This window comes from Hemibagrus wyckioides, linkage group LG06 (assembly GCF_019097595.1).
Source record: "Hemibagrus wyckioides isolate EC202008001 linkage group LG06, SWU_Hwy_1.0, whole genome shotgun sequence".
Taxonomy (NCBI): Eukaryota; Metazoa; Chordata; class Actinopteri; order Siluriformes; family Bagridae; genus Hemibagrus; species Hemibagrus wyckioides.
In genome coordinates, this window is record NC_080715.1 from 41113014 (window position 1) to 41132573 (window position 19560).

A 19560-nucleotide genomic window follows, 5' to 3' on the forward strand; every position below is an offset into this window, starting at 1 on the left:
TACTTTACATCATTTGTTTTCATGTGTACTCGCGACTAAAGTGATTCTGTTTGGTAACATAAGCCGAATCGTGTGTGTGTGTGTGTGTGCGCGCACGCGTGAATCGACTCGCGATTGTTGCTCGCATCATCTGCGCGAGAACTTGAGCCGCATCAATTGCACAAAGAGTGTCAAAGAGTCGATTCTTCTATTCGTTTCTAAAAAGCTTCGGAATGGAGTCTTGAAATGATGTGCCTGGTTTTTTTTTTTTGAAGAACCGACTCCTTTGTAAGAACCGAATCCCGGGCACAATGTCACGGCAGGTGGAGCTGCTCCCGGTGCAACAAGTCGCGCGACAGCTTCGAGGAGGAGTTTCCGAAACCGGGGCCGGTGATTGGGGCTCGCGCGTGAACCGTGTCGTTATCCGGCTGGAAAAGCGTGCACCTGCTGTGGATCTGCAGCCATGGACCGGGTACTGGTAGGGAATGTTTAATTCCTGTGTGTGTGTGTGTGTGCGCGCGCGCGCGGGTGTTCAGGATATGAAAGTAACACTTGTTTTGTAACGCTAAGCTCGTTACAAGTCGCTGTAACAATAATAAAAGAGTTGCAATAACATGTTAACAACATCAAAGACTAGGCGATGATAAACAAATAGCGCGCGTGCGTTAAAACCAGCGGAGGAGGGGGGGGGGTTGTCTGGGGATACCAAAATATTTCCCGAAAAGTCCCAAGATGGAGACTTTGGAGTTACAAAAGATCTGTTTAACCGTTTGTTGTTCAGAAATTCACGTCCCTGAAGAAAACTTAGAGTAACGGTGTTTTATTTGTGGCATCACATGAACACAGCATGTATATAAATTAGCTAACAAACTGAGGACACAACAAAGAAACAAAGAAAGTATGAAAGAAAGGAAGGAAGGACAAAAGAAAATCACGTTTAACTACCCATGTTATCGATTGAAAATGATACAGAACTTATAAACCCAATCAGCTGCTTTCAATCAGAGTGATTAAGAACCGAAAACCTGCGATATATCACAAAAACCGTGATCAAATTGATTATGATACCGATATTACATTGTTATATCACCCGGTTCAAGACTAGTGTATAAACACTAAAGCTGCAATAAAGAACCAAAAGGTGCTTTCATATTAAAGCCATAGAAGAACCATTATTGGTTCCCTAAAGAACCTTTCAGTAAAGGGTCCTCAAAGGAACCCTTATTTCCCCCTTAGTGCCATAAAGAACATTTTTCTAGTCTAAACAACCTTTCTCCACTGCAGAGAACATTCTGTGCATCAAAAATGGATGTTAAAGGTACTTCACAGAACCATACACACTGACCAAGAGCCTTTATGTTTAAGAGCGAAGCTGTACATGTTTCTTGCCGTCCTTGGAGGAACAGTTTTGAGATGATCTCCGGTTCTTTTACTCATTATCTCATTTGAAACAGATTGTTTAGCGTGAGCTTCTTCATGTCTTTATCAGGATTTAGCTCAATTTATCTATCTTTATCTAAACTCTTCAGAGCATCAGCTGTGAAGTATCACTGTAAGCTTCCTGTGTGAAAAGCAGAGTTCGTGTCAAAATCAGGTCCTTAAAAACCAGTTTTTATTCTTTTTTACCTTTACATGAGTAGTGTGTGTTTAGTAAAAGAATAAACAAACACCTACGATCTGCCAAAAAAGCCAGTGTAGGCCTTCGTTAAATCTTGCTTACTCACATAAACACTCAGTTTTAATGTAAACGTTATTAGATCCGTTATGTTCCAGAGAGCACGAACCTCCAAAGCGGAGTCCGAACACATCTTAGACGTCCTGGAGGAGAGAAGGCGGGGCAGTGATATAGGCCACGCCCTCAGGACTTACAGCGCTCAGCCGTATCGCGGGGCCACGCCCCTGTCCGTGAGCGCCCTCAACAGGATGGTGCAGGAGTCGCAGTATCTACGCTACATCATCTCCGAGGTGAGACACTTCCTGGAGCCTGCTACTCTTTTTACTGCAGTGTGTAGCGATACATAAGGATTAAAAGACAAGGGTGCATGCTGTTACTGGAACACGATCGACAGGTTATTGTTGCAGACAGTGTTAAAGAACCCAGTGCGGTTGTTGAAATCCTAGTACAATGCCTCTTTTTAATCTTTGCCATTTAGAGGTTTCTCCAAAAACACCAGCACTGTGTTACGAGTAAATTGTCTATAAACAGCGAAGCTCCTCCCTCTTACTGAAGAGTTTCATCATTTCAGCAATTTAATCAAGATCTTTTTTTTTTTGTAAAAAAATTCATAAACACTTTGCCGAGATCAAGCTTCAAAAGTAATGGCACCCCCCTTTCACTTTATGCATCCTGTGAATTTAGGAACAGAAAAGCTTCAGTGATCTCCAACACTTCTGCACAGAACTATTATTATTATTTTGGGGAAAGGTTTTATCGGCCAATTAAAGAACTCCAGGGTTCTACATATAACCTGTCATCTGTTTGGAACTTTTTATGAATATGTTGCTCCTAGTAGGCTAGAGAAAGCAGAAAACCTTCTGAAACACTACAAAGTCCTGAGTGTCTGCTTTCATATGAGCTTCGTATTAACCGTGGATCATGACAGAGACACTCAATCATCAACATGGACACAATAAAACAGGAGGAAACTCCTACTCCAGAATTTTTTTGGCCTTTAGGAAAAAATGTTAAAGAAAGAACCAATATTTATGTCTAGTTCTCCTGACTAATTTAAGATGATGTGTCTCAGCTAAGTAACAATGCTAAGGTCTTGATGACTTTGTTTGAGCTATTAAACGGTGGCCAGTGTGGCCAAGACACATGACAAACCATTTCAGAGGTGAATTGTGTATAGAGACTGAAGAAATGTCCGCAGCGATGTGCCGTGACCGAGCCTGAAGTTTTGTCGCACGCAGATATCCGCGGAATCCGGAGAGCCACCAGAGGTCGTGAAGGAGGAAGCCGTCAGCATCTTAGAGGAGATGAGTCAGAACCTGCAGCTAAGCTTCATCCGCCTCATGGGTTTCGCTCTCACTAAAGTCTTCAAGAGGCTCTTCACCTCCATCCGGGTGAACGAGGACGGACTCGCACGGGTTAGACACTCTCACGTCGTCCATATGTGCTAACCTCAGCGGGTTAATCTGTGTCTGTGTGACTTACTAGTGCCACTGTGGGCACACAAATGTAGCAGATATCGTTTCCGTGTAGTTACAGCTATTCACTAGGATGTTATCTAGCTAGAAAGGTAAAGAGCTAGCTAAATACGTCAGCTTTTATGTACAGATTACTGTTAATAGTTATAAAGAATCCGGTATGAACATAACAAAATGTTGCAGTTTTAAAATCGTATGTATTCATTGTTTCTGTTTACAAAGTAGAAGCAAAATTGCTGTATTTGTTAAACTTCTTGAATTTTTAAATATGGAATTTTCAGTAGAGCTAAAAGCATCAATTTAAAAGAAAAACAAAAGTTTTAGCTCACTACTAGCCATAAAGAGTTATGTCGCCTTCTTGTAATCGTGTCCTGGCTCCGCCCCCTCAGCTCCACCAGGCCATTCAGGAGCATCCGGTCATTTTAATGCCCAACCACAGGAGCTACATCGACTTCCTGGTTATTTCCTACATCATGTTCACCTACGATCTGTCCATCCCCGTCATCGCTGCTGGAATTCGCAAGTATCTATTAGAGATGAGAGACGTCGTGTATAAACGCGTTTCGAGGTAACACGTCCAATAACGGTTCTGTTTCTCATTTCCGTTTTCTCCTCCAGCGCTTATGGGAATGTCTCTGGTTGGTGAGATCCTGCGCCGCTCCGGAGCGTTCTTCATTCGCCGGGCCATCGGAGAGGATAAGCTGTACTGGGCCGTGCTGTCGGAGTACGTCAGGACCGTAGTGCGGGTAAACACTATATATAAACATTTGTCCTTTTGATAATTGATATTGTTCATTTTGACAGGTGCCTCTGTGTGAATGGGCGGAGCTTAACCTGGGCTCCTGATTTAAGCCTCTATTCAGAAAAGAGTCAAAACAGTGCCTTAGGAAACTTATTCATTCAGAGTTCTTAGCTGCAGTAAAATCTTTCTTATTTTATAAAACATATAATTCGGTGTTTTTGCAGACGGGATTTGCTCCTCTAGAGTTTTACGTGGAAGGTCTGCGCAGCAGGACGCTGAAGTCTCTCAAGCCCAAACTGGGTAAGCTAAAGTTATTGATGCTACATATGCTAAAAGACTAGCTAGTAACAAAGCTAGTAAACTAACATTACTTACTTATTAACACACTGCGTCTGAGGAAAGCAAGACTTTTTTCCCACAGTAAAACTCGGCTAAGCTAAAAATGAATGAAGTGATGGAGATTTAGTTTGTTGAGTGACTTTGATGAGTTTTAGACCGCCTACCGTTTGTCATATCACTGCATATCAGTGCTAGCATTATTTTAACAGTGTTATAAGATAAATGAATATTTAGCAGTGTTTCACTGTGAATAGTCGAGTCTGAAACTAATAATAAAGGTGTAAATGGAGGATAAACCAGTGAATGTGTCTTAGTTAAAAAAGAAGAATTCTCTCTCTCCCTCTCTCTCTCTCTCTCTCTCTCTCTCTCTCTCTTTCTCTCTGTGTGTGTAGGGATGATGCAGATGATCTTGGAACCATTTTTTAAAGGCGAGGTGTACGACATCACCCTAGTTCCCATCAGCATCAGTTACGATCGCGTCCTGGAAGAATCCCTGCTTGCTCACGAGCTGCTCGGCGTTCCCAAACCCAGAGAGACCACCAGGGTGCCTCCTGATCCCGTTAACGCACTAAGCTTATATAATATTCATCGAATTAATTAAGGAATAACATGCTGTTAGAAGAGAATAATCCACGGCAGGGGGATTTGATGTGACCTGATGTGAAGGATGTATAACAGCTATTGGTTACAATATCAGATTTATTCATGAAGAGTTTATAGTTACTTTTAATGTTACTGTAAGGTGGGATGTAGACTGGCTTGGGCTGTGGTGGCACAATCAGTTTATTTGTTTGTGTGTGTGTGTGTGTGTGTGTAGGGTTTGCTTAAGGCTCGGCGGGTTCTGGAGGAAAACTACGGCTGTATGCATGTGTACTTCGGGAACCCAGTGTCTGTGAGAGAGCTGGCTAAGGGGAGGATCCAGCGCAATCAGTACAACCTGATACCCAGGTACAACTGAATGTGGTTTCTGAGCATAGAACAACCAAAGGTTGTCTCTCTGTGTCTCTCTCTCTCTTTCTCTCTCACAGGGATCTGCCTCTGAAGCTCAGTGCCGAGCTGCAGGACTTTGTTGGTGAAGTCGCTCACTTGCTGGTGCTGTTGCAGGAGCGAAGTTTGGTCCTCAGCCCATGGAGTCTCATGGCTCTGATCCTCCTGCAGAACCCTGATGGAGTGGACTGGAACACGTTTACACATAAAACCCTGCGCCTGAGGACCCTCGCTGCTCAGCTCGGAGCCCGAATCGACTGGCCTGGTATGGTTTCACAGAAAAATAAAGTCTGTGTAAGAGAATTTATGTTGGACACACACACACAAACTTCAGATCACTATTAGCAACATTGATTACTATTATTATAGGATTCTTGGTTGTGGGTAACTATATGTTACTATTGGTTACTGTAGGGTTCTGTTAGTTACTGTATGGTTACCATTAAATACATGGATTGGTTACTATTGGATACTGTAGGATGCTGTTGGTTAATATATGCTACTACTGGTTGCTATTTGTTGCTATTGGTTATAATAAGTTACAATATGTTACTACTGGTTAATGTATGTTATATGTTAACATTGGTTACTGTTGGTTTCTACATCTTAATATTGGTTGCTATTGGTTAATACTGGTTAATATTGGTTAATACTGGTTAATATTGGTTAATACTGGTTAATATTGGTTAATACTGGTTAATATTGGTTAATACTGGTTAATATTGGTTACTTTATGTTACTATTGGTTCCTTTTGGTTTCTATTGGTTAATGGTGTGTTATATTTTAATATTGGTTACTGTTGGATACTATATGTTAATATTGGTTACTGATGGTTAATAATGGTTAGTACTGGCTACTGTATGTTATATGTTTACTACTGATTACCATATGTTAATATTGGTTACTATTGTTTACTATATGTTTATATTGATTATAATATGTTACTATTGGTTACTGTTGGTTTCAATTGGTTAGTATTGGTTACTATGTGTTATATGTTAATATTAATTATGATTAGATACTGTATGTTACTGTTGGTTAATAAACTATATATTACTATTGTTGCTATTGGTTATTATAGGTTACTCCTGGTTACTGCAGGACACTATGGGTTACAGGATATGAACAGGATATGAACAGTTCATACTTTTCATGTCTCTTCATATAGAATAAGGTGTCACAGTCCTGTTTTTTTTTTTTTTTAGCACAGCTTCCTGACTCGGAGGTGATGTCGTCCAGCATGGCTCTGCATCACTCTATTGTGGGCTCTGAGAACGGGTCTGTCCGACTGGTCGAGGAGGCGGGGCCAGCACCCGTCACTGAAGAGGAGGCCGTGTTCCGGCGAGCTTCTGTGGTGCTCATGTGTGCCTCCTACAGGAACCAAGCACTGCACGTGTTTACCCGACCTGCCCTGGTGGCTGTCGCCATGACAACGGCTCCAAGCTACAGCAAGGGTAAGTGTAAATGATGTTATGATAATGTCCCATGGAATAATTCACAGTCTGTACTCAAGAAATCAAGGAACTTTTGCACTCGAGTGTTAAAAACTCTAGAGACCGGCCGTGTCTGTATCCGAGTGTCTCTCACATCTCTTTGTCTCCAGACGACGTCTTCAGCCGCTTCTGTTTCCTGCAAGATGTTTTGGCAAATGAGTTCGTCTTCATGCCAGTCCATGCGCCGCAGGTGAGACTCTAACTAATCCCATCCTGCTCTCACAATCAGCCGTAACACTGGGATACAGTGATGGGGAGTATAGCATGCAGCCTGCACATAAAGTCTGCGTACTTTTAATACACATTTCTGAAGAATATTTGGTGGGTTTTGCTGATATTATTCAAGGAGATAAAGACATGAGGGCCACCAAAACATCATCTTAATATGTGGTCATTTTATTCCATGCTTTAATAGAAATAAAATGGTTCTTTGAGCATCGTGGTGGTGTCTCTTTAGACAAATGGAAGATCTTTTTGGGCTTCATCTTTCTTCCATCTCTCTCTCGCTCTGTCGCTCGCTCTCTCTGTCAGGATTTTGAGGAAGGCTGCTCTGGCCTTCTGCGTTGTGGAGTGCTGAGCATCTATGAAGGCGGACTCAGAGCGACCGAAGAAGAGCAGGACATCGTCGTCTTCCTCAGAGCTGTTCTCGAGCCTTTTATTGAAACTTACCAGGTGATTAGAGATGATGTTAGTCTCCAAACGCAGCATGGGGTTTATCTTGGAAACTACTTTGTGTGAATGTTTGTTGTCTGTTTTGGGTTTAGATGGTGTTTCGAGTTTTGTGTGAGGAAACATTTCAGACGTTTACAGAGAAGAAGTTTGTGCCCGACATCCGTGCCGCCATCGTGAAGCTCTTCCTCTCAGGTCAGCATGCAGTGACGGGTTAAAGTGGAAAATATAAGAGAAGACAATTCATTCATTCATTTATTCATTCTCAGATTCCTCCAGTGTATCATCTCACACACCTCTGCTCGGGTTTATAGCCACGCCCATTTCATTAGACCAGCGGTTGCTCCACCCATAGTCTCGGTGTCACTGACACAAAATGTGTCCTGTAGCTGGTGGAATTGTAATCTGCCTGTATATTAGGGTTTTTACGGTAGATCTGCTATTCAAACTTTTCCTGCAGTCTGTTGTTCCACTAATTATATCCAATTATTCATCAGATATGTGAAAAAAGAAACTAAAGAGCCAAAGATCTAACACAATTTAACAAGATTTTTATTGCTTACAGATATTTTCCCGTCTTAATCTCTTTTTACTGAGCAAGCTAGTTTGTAAAGTCGTAAACAATCCGCTATGACTATGACTACTATGACCCTATTTTATGAATCACGCAGAAATTGTCACAGTTGCTTATAATGGGACAGTGGTGGCTCAAGTGGTTAAAGCTCTGGGTTGTGGATCAGGGTTCAAGTCCCAGCACCGCCCAGCTCCACTGTTGGGCAGTTGAGCAAGGCCCTCCCTCTCTTCTCCAGGGGCGCTGTATCATAGCTGCCCCTGCACTCTGACCCCAACTTCCGTAACTGGGTTATGCCAAGAAAAGAATTCCACTGTGCTGTAATGTATGTGTGTCGATAACAAAGGCTTCTTGTCCTCAGTTCTTCTAAAATTCACTGCTTTCCATTATACCCAGCTTGTGCTACTCACACTTATGTGGCCACTCACATTTATTTTTGTCCCCTTCCTCAGGTGAGGTGAAGTCGTACGAGTGTTTGTCCTCCGACACACAGAAGAACGCTCTCTCGGCTCTGGTCAGGATGGGAGCCGCGTCTAAATGCAGGGTGTAAGTGGACATTCCGCTCATGATGCACATCATTAACACTGGTGTTGGTTTTCATTTCATCAGACCCAAAGATGGTAAAACACTGATGCTGTAAACTGGTGTAATACATACGCTGAGACAGGAGTAGAAGAATCCATGTCCAGAGTTAAATGGTGAGCAATAGCAAACGGAGGCAGAGGCGGAAACAGGCAGGGTTCAAATAACCAGAAATCAGCAATAAACTTGGCAGACAAATCTACTACAGAAAACTGGAGAAGAGAAAACTAGATCATAAACATGGAAAGCAAACACGAACAGTGAAGCAAAGCTTGGTAACGCAGGAGAACTGACTATACTTCACATCTAGCTTAGCATGAGCATGGCTTAAATGGCTTAAACACCTGAAGTGAACTGAGTGACCCAGAAGTATCAGTATTTGGGTGAGGGCTCCCCTGGTGGTGAAGAGGTGGAGGTGCGACGAGTCACTAGAGGATCTTCATTCTCCTGTTTGATAGTGAAGCTTATTTTATGACGGTGTTTCTGGAGCCCTTGTGGCCTGAGGTATAACTCCAGGGGGTCTGAGCGATTGAGGCTTACTGTTTTAACCTACAGTACACACACTGTCCACTTTAATAGGAACACGTCTACAGCCAATCATGCAGATACACATCAGGAGCTTGGGTTAATGTTCAGGATGGGGTAAATGTCTGATCTCTGGTACTTTTAAGCCTGGCATGGTTTTCAGTATCAGATGGGCTGGTTTGAGGATTTCAGAATCTGCTGATCTCCATTCTATAAAAAGCATCCTGTTGAGCGGAAGATCTGCAGGCTAATGAGAGAGAATGATAAGGCTAACAGGAAGGATATACTAACTCGTATAATCACTTTTTATGACCATGGTGAGCAGAAAAGCGTCTCAGAACACACGACAGGTCTGACCTGGATGTGGATGAGCTACAACAGCAGATCAGGTTCAACTCCAGGAATCCGAGGCTTATTGTAGACACAGACTCACCAACACTGGACAGATGAAGATTAGTAAATGACCATGGTCATAATGGTCATTTACTGTATTTCGGTTGCTCACTGTCTTCAGCTCTATGGCTGGAAAAAAGGTTTCGAACCTGTGGCCTGTCTGTCATTTTAAAACACTTGATTTCTCTGTTCTCAGAGCTGATCAGACTGAGTACAGGATAGACCAGAGTGCATTGAGGAGAATACGCGACACGCTGGGTAAGAAAACCTATAATTTCATCTGTATTGAAGGGTCAGTGAGTCGGAAGGAAAAAAAATGCAGGTAAAAAGTTTATACAATTTTAGACAAAATTGTTGGCAGTAATTATGGAGTTTACGGTGTAGATATTATATAGACGATATCGGGAGGGATAAAAGGATTGATTCATCTGATATTCTTGTGCTTTTGCTGTAATTATAAACTCTCTCCTGTCTCCCCGGCTCCAGATGGCAGCGTCGTCTCCAAGGTGCCGTTGTTCTCCAGACTGTGACTCCACCTTTTATTTTCAATATAATAAATAGTGAGGTGAAGTAGGACCTTCCTCAGTCCAAGCGATACTGATTACAACATGATAAACTCAGGACCAAGAACATTCCCACAGGAAATTCCAGAGATTCCCTACGCATGTAAAAAAAAATCATGTGATGGCCGTTACGGTACGAGAGCTCAGACGTGTAAAGACTTTAATGCTCAACACATTTCACTGCCATTTTTACACCATTTCCAGCATCTACAGCTAGGATTTATTATTCAGTAACAGGAAAAGGTCTTTTGTAGGTTTTTACTGACTGTAAGTTTACGAATTTGCCTGTCTGACCCTGCTGATGTGTAACTGTAGATATTTTGGCTTGTAGATATTAATATAGAATATTAAACAGACTGTAATTCTAGTGTTTCGAAGCAATGTGACATAGCAGAATGTATAATATAGTATAATACATTAGGAATGAAAAAAAAAAGGTATTTCTAATGAAATAAAAAATGATTCCACGTCCTGTTTTTAATCTTTATTCACTCTGTTCTCGCTCTCAGATGGAAGGTTTTTATTGACAAAACTAAATTGCATTATTAGTCTTATTTTAATGTATGAATATGTATAAGGCATAAAATTATTTATTCTTGATTTTTTCCTCCTATACAACAGCGATTTTTTTAACATTTGTTTAAAACAAGGACAACATTTTGTTCATGGTTCCATAAAAAAATACATTTCTCAATCCATCCATTGTCTATACCCACTTTATTCCTAATTAGGGTCACAGGGATCTGCGGAAGGCAGGGGTACACCCTGGACAGGTCACCAGTCCATCACAGGGCCACACATATAGACAGACAACCACACACACTCCTATGGGCAATTTAGAATTACCAATCAACCTAATGTACATGTTTTTGGACTGTAGGAGGAAACCGGAGTCCCCCCCCTATACCCATATACTATGTACCATATACCATATACATATACTATGTGTGTGTGTGTGTGTGTGTGTGCCCTGTGATGGGTTGGCACACCGTCCATGGTGTATCCTGCCTTGATGCCCGATGACCCCTGAGATCCCCGTGACCCGATGATAGATCGGATAAGCGGTGCAGACGGACAGACATCAGACGCCATTATTTCGATTCAGGTTCAGATTTTAAGTAGCTTTATTGACCTGATAAATGTTTTAAATTGAACAAAGCTTTCAGGATATTACATTACTTTCCATTTTGTGTGCATCTTTCGGTCTGTTAGTGAGTTCAAGTCATGTTGGAAATATCGTATTTACGAGTAAACTTGTAATTACTAGTTGGAAACTCGGGATTTTCTTTAAGCGCCGAGCTTCCGAGTTGGAGGCGTGTCACACGAGTTGGGGGGCGTGTCAGTCAGGGATCATGATGGAACTAATGGAAAGTAATTGAGGTTAAATTGGTTGGGATTTTTTTTTTTTTTTTTTTGTCTCACTTCTTGTGTTTAGGAGAGAACTTTATGAATACAGTGACTTTATAAAGTGGATAAAAATAAACACAAAAAGCAAAACACACTTGATGAGTATTTCTTGTTTTTGTTTTTTTGTAGTTAATTACGAGAAGGTGCGCCTCCATCCTCTGACGTCGTAATTACGACTTCCCAACTCGTAAATACTTTAACAGTGCATGATGACCTGAACTTTGTGTTTTCTGAGTCTGAGGACGTTCCTTAGTTTAGGTATGCTGAAGATTTTCTGTCTTTAGGGTCAGATAACATGCTGGTTTACTTTGTTTCTTTCCAGTGTTTTAATCTATCTGGGGTTTAGGAGACCAGGGAGGAAGAGGAGGAGGAGGAAGAAGAAGCTCATCTCTGGGCTCAGCTCTTGGTGTTTCAGGGCTTTGTGATGGAGAAACTCTGCACCACTGCTTTTTCAGTGTATGGACTTTAATGGCTCTGTTTTAATGATTTATAGATACAGTCCATGGACAGATATTCATCTCCCGCCGTTTTCCTACACGTGTAAGCAGCGTGGGGGGCGTGGTGTGCTTGGTTTCACTTCTGAGGCGATTATCCAATCAGAACATATCACATTTACATATAATGGTCTTAAAGGGACAGTAACTAAAACAAAACTTCTAAGTACTAAAACAAGAATTCTAAGGCATGAAGAGATGCTCGTGTAAAACTTGATTTTGTTTCATTTTTATTCTTTATTAATTGTTTTATATAATTATTAAACAGCAGAAACGTAGTCACAGCGATTTTACTCTAATGGGTTTTCTCTGCTCACTATGCTAGCACCCAGAATGCAAAGTGTTCATATATATATATACACTATATTGCCAAAAGTATTTGTTCACCTGCCTTGACTCGCATATGAACTTAAGTGACATCCCATTCCTAATCCATAGGGTTCAATATGACGTCGGTCCACCCTTTGCAGCTATAACAGCTTCAACTCTTCTGGGAAGGCTGTCCACAAGGTTTAGGAGTGTGTTTATGGGAATTTTTGACCATTCTTCCAGAAGCGCATTTGTGAGGTCACACACTGATGTTGGACGAGAAGGCCTGGCTCTCAGTCTCCGCTCTAATTCATCCCAAAGGTGTTCTATCGGGTTGAGGTCAGGACTCTGTGCAGGCCAGTCAAGTTCATCCACACCAGACTCTGTCATCCATGTCTTTATGGACCTTGCTTTGTGCACTGGTGCACAGTCATGTTGGAAGAGGAAGGGGCCAGCTCCAAACTGTTCCCACAAAGTTGGGAGCATGGAATTGTCCAAAATGTCTTGGTATGCTGAAGCATTCAGAGTTCCTTTCACTGGAACTAAGGGGCCAAGCCCAGCTCCTGAAAAACAACCCCACACCATAATCCCCCCTCCACCAAACTTTACACTTGGCACAATGCAGTCAGACAAGTACCGTTCTCCTGGCAACCGCTAAACCCAAACACTCGTCCATCAGATTGCCAGATGGAGAAGCGCGATTCGTCACTCCAGAGAACGCGTCTCCACTGCTCTAGAGTCCAGTGGCGGCGTGCTTTACACCACTGCATCCGACGCTTTGCATTGCACTTGGTGATGTATGGCTTGGATGCAGCTGCTCGGCCATGGAAACCCATTCCATGAAGCTCTCTGCGCACTGTTCTTGAGCTCATCTGAAGGCCACATGAAGTTTGGAGGTCTGTAGCGATGGACTCTGCAGAAAGTTGGCGACCTCTTCGCACTATGCGCCTCAGCATCCGCTGACCCCGCTCCGTCAGTTTACGTGGCCTACCACTTCGTGGCTGAGTTGCTGTCGTTCCCAAACACTTCCACGTTCTTATAATACAGCTGACAGTTGACTGTGGAATATTTAGGAGCGAGGAAATTTCACGACTGGATTTGTTGCACAGGTGGCATCCTATCACAGTTCCACGCTGGAATTCACTGAGCTCCTGAGAGCGACCCATTCTTTCACAAATGTTTGTAAAAACAGTCTGCATGCCTAGGTGCTTGATTTTATACACCTGTGGCCATGGAAGTGATTGGAACACCTGATTCTGATTATTTGGATGGGTGAGCGAATACTTTTGGCAATATAGTGTATATCTATCTATCTATCTATCTATCTATCTATCTATCTATCTATATATACATATATATATATATATATATATATATATATATATATATATATATATATATATATATATAAAATTGTCAATTAAATAATTTACACAAGGTGTATTGATCCCTTCAGAGGTTTTTATATGAATTCAGTGTATAAAAAAATGACTGGTTTGGATTCATATGGAAAGAAAAATGATTTAAAATAAGAACCCAAATATCCAGCAATAAATATATATTTACCTCATGTATTATTGTAATAAAAATAAATCTTCCCAAAGTCTGAGATCACCTGATGTAAATAGAGATAACCCCATTATTTAACCCTCAATAATATTAATAATAATAATAATAATAATAATAATCATGATCATCACTGTATTTATTTAATTTTATTATTTATTTATTTAAGCAATAAAATCTCAATTTATAGATTGTTTTCTGGGAGTAAAAAAAAGACAGGACAAGATTTTTTTTTTTTTTTTTTTTGCACAAAAAACAGTACATTTAATTCAAGTGTTCTCCAGCACAAATACATAAGAAAGGAGTCATTCTATTCTTCGTTCTGTCTTTCTTTCTTTCTGTCTGTCTGTCTGTCTGTCTCTCTTCACACCATCTCTTCAACCACAGCTGCGGATGGAGAGAGCAAGAAACGAGAGAGAGAGAAAGAGAGAGAGCAGGATGGAGAAGGAGGAGAAAGAGCGAGAGACAGATGCAAATATGACAGACCAAATATGAAGGACAGAAGGTACAACATGGCTGTAGTTAATAAATAGTGAGGCAACAACAAACATTTTATATATATATATATATATATATATATATATATATATATATATATATATATATATATATATATATATATATATGAAGAAAAACATTTCGGTCAGATTCAACGAAAGCATGTAGCAAGGAATGTTGGGTAATGTCGAGTTTGTTGCCAAGGATAAAGCGAGTTACGTATCAGTGCACAGAACCTTCAGGATGGAGCTCGGGTCCAGTAATAACAGAATGACCTCCTCATCGAGACAATCATACTACAGTGATGTCTAGGCTAAAACACATGAAATTTCTCTATTTTATTCTTTTTTTTTTCTACATCATCATCATCAAGTACAAAGTTAAAATGCATTTGTTAATATATTCATAAAAGAGTAAAATAATAGTAAATCCGTTACTACAACAACGTAAAAACAGTCATTGTCAAGACCAGTCAATCTTTTAATTTCCAACAATATATTTCACTTATTTATTTAATGTATTTATTTATTTAACTTTTTTTTTTTTTTAAATCATTTAAGAATAAATTGTATAGCACCTTATTTATTTATTTATTTATTTATTCATTTTGAAATGCCTTCACTCACACGCTCTTCAAAGATTTGAATCTTAAAATAACATGGTAAAGGATCTCCACCTTTAAAGCTGTCAACTGGTTATTGGGTGGCTTTTAAATTCATCCTCTTCTCATTTGAGACAATTCATAAATACGTAAAGAAAGAGGAAAAAGAAAAAAATTAGTTTGGGACGTGATAGCAGATTGACACGCCCCTCTCTTACGCATCATCATCATCATCATCACCAGCACCACCACCACTGCCCTTTCAGCTTATTATAATCAAGCTCCCCCTTTGGCCAGTCTCCTAATCACAACAGCTACGCTAACACAGCCTAGGATCACACCGAAATTAGCCTACACGGATCAAGAAACACACCCGGAGCACAAAACATGATCGAATGCTAAAAAAAAAAAGGCAAACATATCTATGTACAGTTGTTTTACCGCCGAACTCTGCTGAACGAAGTCCTGTCTTGGCCGCACAGGAAGTGAGTCTGGAAATAATGCATGTGGGCCTGAGTTTTATTTGACATGTTGAGCGGCTAATGCATCTTCCGAAAGCCAGGCTTTGCTTAGCTTAGCTTAGTTTCCGGGCTTGAGCTGTCTGGATGTTCATTCGTAGATGAGGGCCACATTCCTGAACACGCATTATGATCAGTTATGGACAGTGCCGGTCCTCGCCTACGCAGAAAGATGAGGGACGGCACACCGGGTTTCCAGAAAATTTTTTGGTTTCACAAATGTCCAAAGTTGTGCTTCCAACTGTTTGATAGCTACCACTGGTATCAAGCTAATGGGAAGCTAACATTAGCTTATTAGTCATAAAGGTTACGCTTCTTCAAGTTAAATCTAGCACCCTAAAGTCCAACTTATGAGCTTCAGAATCCTGCAATTCTTTGCACTCGGATGTACACGCACTGTTTACCGGATTCGGAACAGTTCACAGCATGGCGTCTTCTAATGAAGTGAATCTTAGCTAGATACGATAAGAAGCCTTTGATGGGTGGTCAGCCTCTTTATACAGAAGCTAGCTGAGCAAACCTACCAATATCCAGTATATATTATTTATCGTCATGAGCAGTCAGTAGTGGTTGTGAACACTAGCTAAATTAGCTACTGAAGGCTAGGCGTTTATTCACAGTCAGACAGCACCACAGCAGAGGAGACTCTGATAAGGAACACACTGTTCGTGTGCTTGAGGATGGATGTGAATGGTGTTTGAATGGGATGGATTTTGAATCCGGGCGTTCAGGAAAAGCGAGGACCGGCACTGCTAAAAGGACCGTGTGGATAATCTGCGTTTGGAAAGTGGCCTTGAAAGTTCTTTACAGTCTGCCTTTCAAACAGGCCAGAGAGATTAGCCTCTCTTATTTATACTTCACAAAGACACCCTTGAAAATCTGGGAAGCCGGGGGGAATTTTATTTTTTTTTTAAAGAAAAGAAAAGAAAGATCCAGAGAAAGCGCCAGAATGTCCTGTTTAACCTCTGGTCTGAATGATGTGTACAACAGCACGAGGAGAATACAGTAAACCATTATCCGATTATCCAGACCGATAATTGGAAGGTGAGTGCACACTGTTGAGCACCAACACACCACGAGAGGCCACGCCCACCGGATCATCCCGGCTTCCCCGGGGAAGTTTCTGTAAGCACCAGAAATGTCGCTCCGTATCCGAATGATCCGACAACGGCGTGGAGAGAATACAGTAATCCAGATATCATTTGAATCAATAACTGGAAAGGTGTGTGCACATTGTTAAGCACCTACACATCACGAGAGGCCACGCCCACCAAAACGAAAGGAATTCTGGGAGCACCATGTGACCAGGTATTACAACATCACACAGCAGAGGCCACTATCCCAGAATCCCCTGGGAGGACAGAAATGGATCAAAGAAGAACCAAAATCTGGACAGCGACATCCAGAACTGGAGATTAACCTTCCACTGCAGGAACCTAAGGAATCTCTTCAAGAACTCAGGAAGTTTAGTTGGGTTTCGGATTCTCAGGGAACCTGGACGCGTCCTCTAGGAACCAAATGTCAGGTGCTGTTTTTATCTCAGGAACCTTTTTAAGAACTATATGAAGTGTGTTTCTAATGCAGAAAGATTTTCAGGAACCCAGGAATTGAGATGCCTGCCTATCGTGTGAACCCTTTTCATGAAGCTTTTTAGCAATCGAGGAAGTTTCACTTTTGGAACCTTTGAGGAACTATACTCTTCCCACTGCAGAAACCTTTTTAGAAACGTCGGGCGTGTTTCCACCACAGGAACCCAAGAACATTTTAGGAACTCAAAAACTTCAGGCACATTTCTATGAGAGGAACGAGGGCAGATTTTAGTCACGATTTAAACCAGAATTATGACCAGGAACTGGTTCTCCAACAATTTCAGTTCCTCAAAAGGTTCTGAAACATTGGTGGAAGCACCCCTCAATTAAATAAAAACAGTAATTAACATACAGGCTTAATGCTAGCCTGAGCCAGGAACCAGGCAGGAAAGCAAATAAAAAATGAAGAGAAGAAAGCACCCCGGAGAGATTTCTGATAGTTTCCTCAGTCAGACATAAAGCAAAGCATGTTGAGGCGTTGGAGAACATTTCTCCACACACCCACACATACACACACCCCACACACACTCGCACACTGACACCAGTACAGTAAAAATGGCGGAGTCGGACGAGACCTTGTGGTTTACAGTAGAAATGAGTTCCGCTGGTGGTCGCTAGCATCACCACAGTGCTTTGTGGAAGGATCGATTTGTTTCTATTTTGCCGCTGCCCCCTGCAGGGCTTGGAAGCGCAGCACCTCTCTGAGAAGTGTGTGTGTGTGTGTGTGTCAATACAAATCTTTCTCTCCAGACATCTTTCAGAAGATTTAGCTGTATCTGCTTGTAATGTAGAAAACTTCCAACCACTCAACAACAATTCAGATCCTGTGTGTGTGTGTGTGTGTGTGTGTGTGTGTGTGTGTAAGTCAGTCACCATGTGCCCCAGAAGTAAGGCCTCAAGTGTGGCTGTGCATCAGTATTGCCGACAGAGAGCGAGAGACAGACAGAGGAGACTAAAAGAAAATGAGAAACGGACGGAAAAGAAGGGGAGATTGCAAGAACTCGGAGAAAGAGAACGAAAACGATAGGATAGACAGAAACGAGGGAGAAAGAAAAGGGGGGGGGAAGCACGCAGGTGAGTAAGAAGGCCAAACGAGAATAAGGAAAAGAGGGAGAAGGAAAAAAGGGGATTTGGGGAGGAGCTTCAGAGCAAAAAAGAAAGAAAAAGAGAGAGAGGGAGAGAGAGAGCGAGCGAGAGAGAGAGAGAGAGCACCGTAGTTGAATCAGCATTTGCGCTGTACAGGAGTTGTGTAGTTGTGTAGTACCATGACATAACTGTAAACAGTGTATCAGCTGGTTTGTGTGTGTGTGTTTTGTATGTGTGTGTGTATGTTTGCACCATTTGACTACAGGTAAAAGATGTAAATGACACCAGGACGGTGTGTGTAGGTTTAGTTTTTCGAAGATGCCGTGACCCTCAAATCTGCTTTGTGCTCAAAGAGACGACCAACCACTATCTCTCTCTTTCTCCCTCTCACACACACACACACACACACACACACACACAGTTATAGACACCAACGCACACCCTCACATCCACGCGCTCATGCAAGCATGTCTCTCTTTCATCAGAGAAGCTGTGATCACAGATGAAATCATTCTGATGTTGTAAATGACTTAAAAAGTCTGTAAAACAAACAAAAAATATTGTAATGTAGTCTTCAATAAATAGCTGACATGTAAAATCGAGTCGTGTAAATGGATGAGCCATGGTTTCGGTTTTTTTTTCCTTAGTTGAATAGCACCAGTAAGTCGTCAGGCAACTACCAAACAAATGTAAAAGGGGGTGGGGCTTGGTAGCTATGCAAATGAAGGGCGGAGCGAGTCGTGGGATGGCACGGTGTGACTCGGAGGGGCGGGGATTCAGTAACAGGCGAAGTATTCCTTCAGCGGCGCGAACAGGTGCCGGATCACCGGGACGCTCCACGACCTTCCCAGGAGTCTTTGCCTGGCCAGACGACTCATGTTGGACACGTCCGTGTAGTGGACAGGAAATCCAAACACCCTGAGACGAGGAGAGAGAAAGAAAGATGAGAATTTGAGACAAACAATAATGTAATGACAGAAAGTCCTGGACTTTATGCTTTCACTCATCTCTTCCTTTACTCTCCAATTCACGCTTTGACCTTTTCTAGACCACAGAACATTTTTCACACTCATCCATTCCATCTATCCATCCATGTGTGAATCCATACCTCGGCTATTCAGTGATCTGTCTAAATCCATCCCTCCATCCATCATCCATTAATCCATCCACACCTGAACTAATTAGCTTTTCATCCATCATCCATCTATGCCTGAATTCTGTTCATCCACCAGTGAATCTATCTATGCCTGAATCAATCATCCATCCATCCATCGATGAATCTATCCAATCATCTGTGCCTGTACCAATCTATCCATCCAGCCATTATAAATTTGCTGTGTATTACCAGATCATTGGAACTAATTCTGTCTTTACTATGAATCCATCCATCAATCCGTCTTTCCTTACTTTCTCCCATCTCATCATGATAAATTCTGTGGTTTCATTACTAGAACTATTCTAAACAAGTTTACCCATCCATCCATCCATCCATCCATGT

The 19560-nt window shown here is 41.6% G+C and overlaps 2 protein-coding genes across 9 annotated transcripts in view; one reads left to right on the plus strand and one right to left on the minus strand.

The window, feature by feature from the left end:
- The first annotated feature begins 264 nt into the window (after window positions 1–264).
- gnpat2 (glyceronephosphate O-acyltransferase 2) lies at window positions 265–10462 on the plus strand. The gene is made up of 16 exons (XM_058393527.1): window positions 265–457; window positions 1753–1944; window positions 2893–3069; window positions 3519–3648; window positions 3748–3875; window positions 4096–4171; window positions 4603–4754; window positions 5028–5158; window positions 5239–5462; window positions 6404–6652; window positions 6802–6881; window positions 7223–7363; window positions 7456–7555; window positions 8384–8477; window positions 9628–9689; window positions 9918–10462. The coding sequence occupies exons 1-16, from the start codon at window positions 443–445 to the stop codon at window positions 9959–9961; spliced, it is 1995 nt and encodes a 664-aa protein (XP_058249510.1). The 5' UTR covers window positions 265–442; the 3' UTR covers window positions 9962–10462.
- A 3871-nt stretch (window positions 10463–14333) lies between these two features.
- Window positions 14334–19560, minus strand: part of dnmt3aa (DNA (cytosine-5-)-methyltransferase 3 alpha a) — a 55978-nt gene continuing 50751 nt past the window's right edge. For all 8 annotated transcript variants that reach the window (XM_058391666.1, XM_058391667.1, XM_058391665.1 and 5 more), the window contains one exon: window positions 14334–18980. In XM_058391666.1, coding sequence (XP_058247649.1) covers window positions 18839–18980 — 142 coding nt within the window. In that variant the 3' untranslated portion in view covers window positions 14334–18838. The remainder of the gene's footprint in view (window positions 18981–19560) is intronic.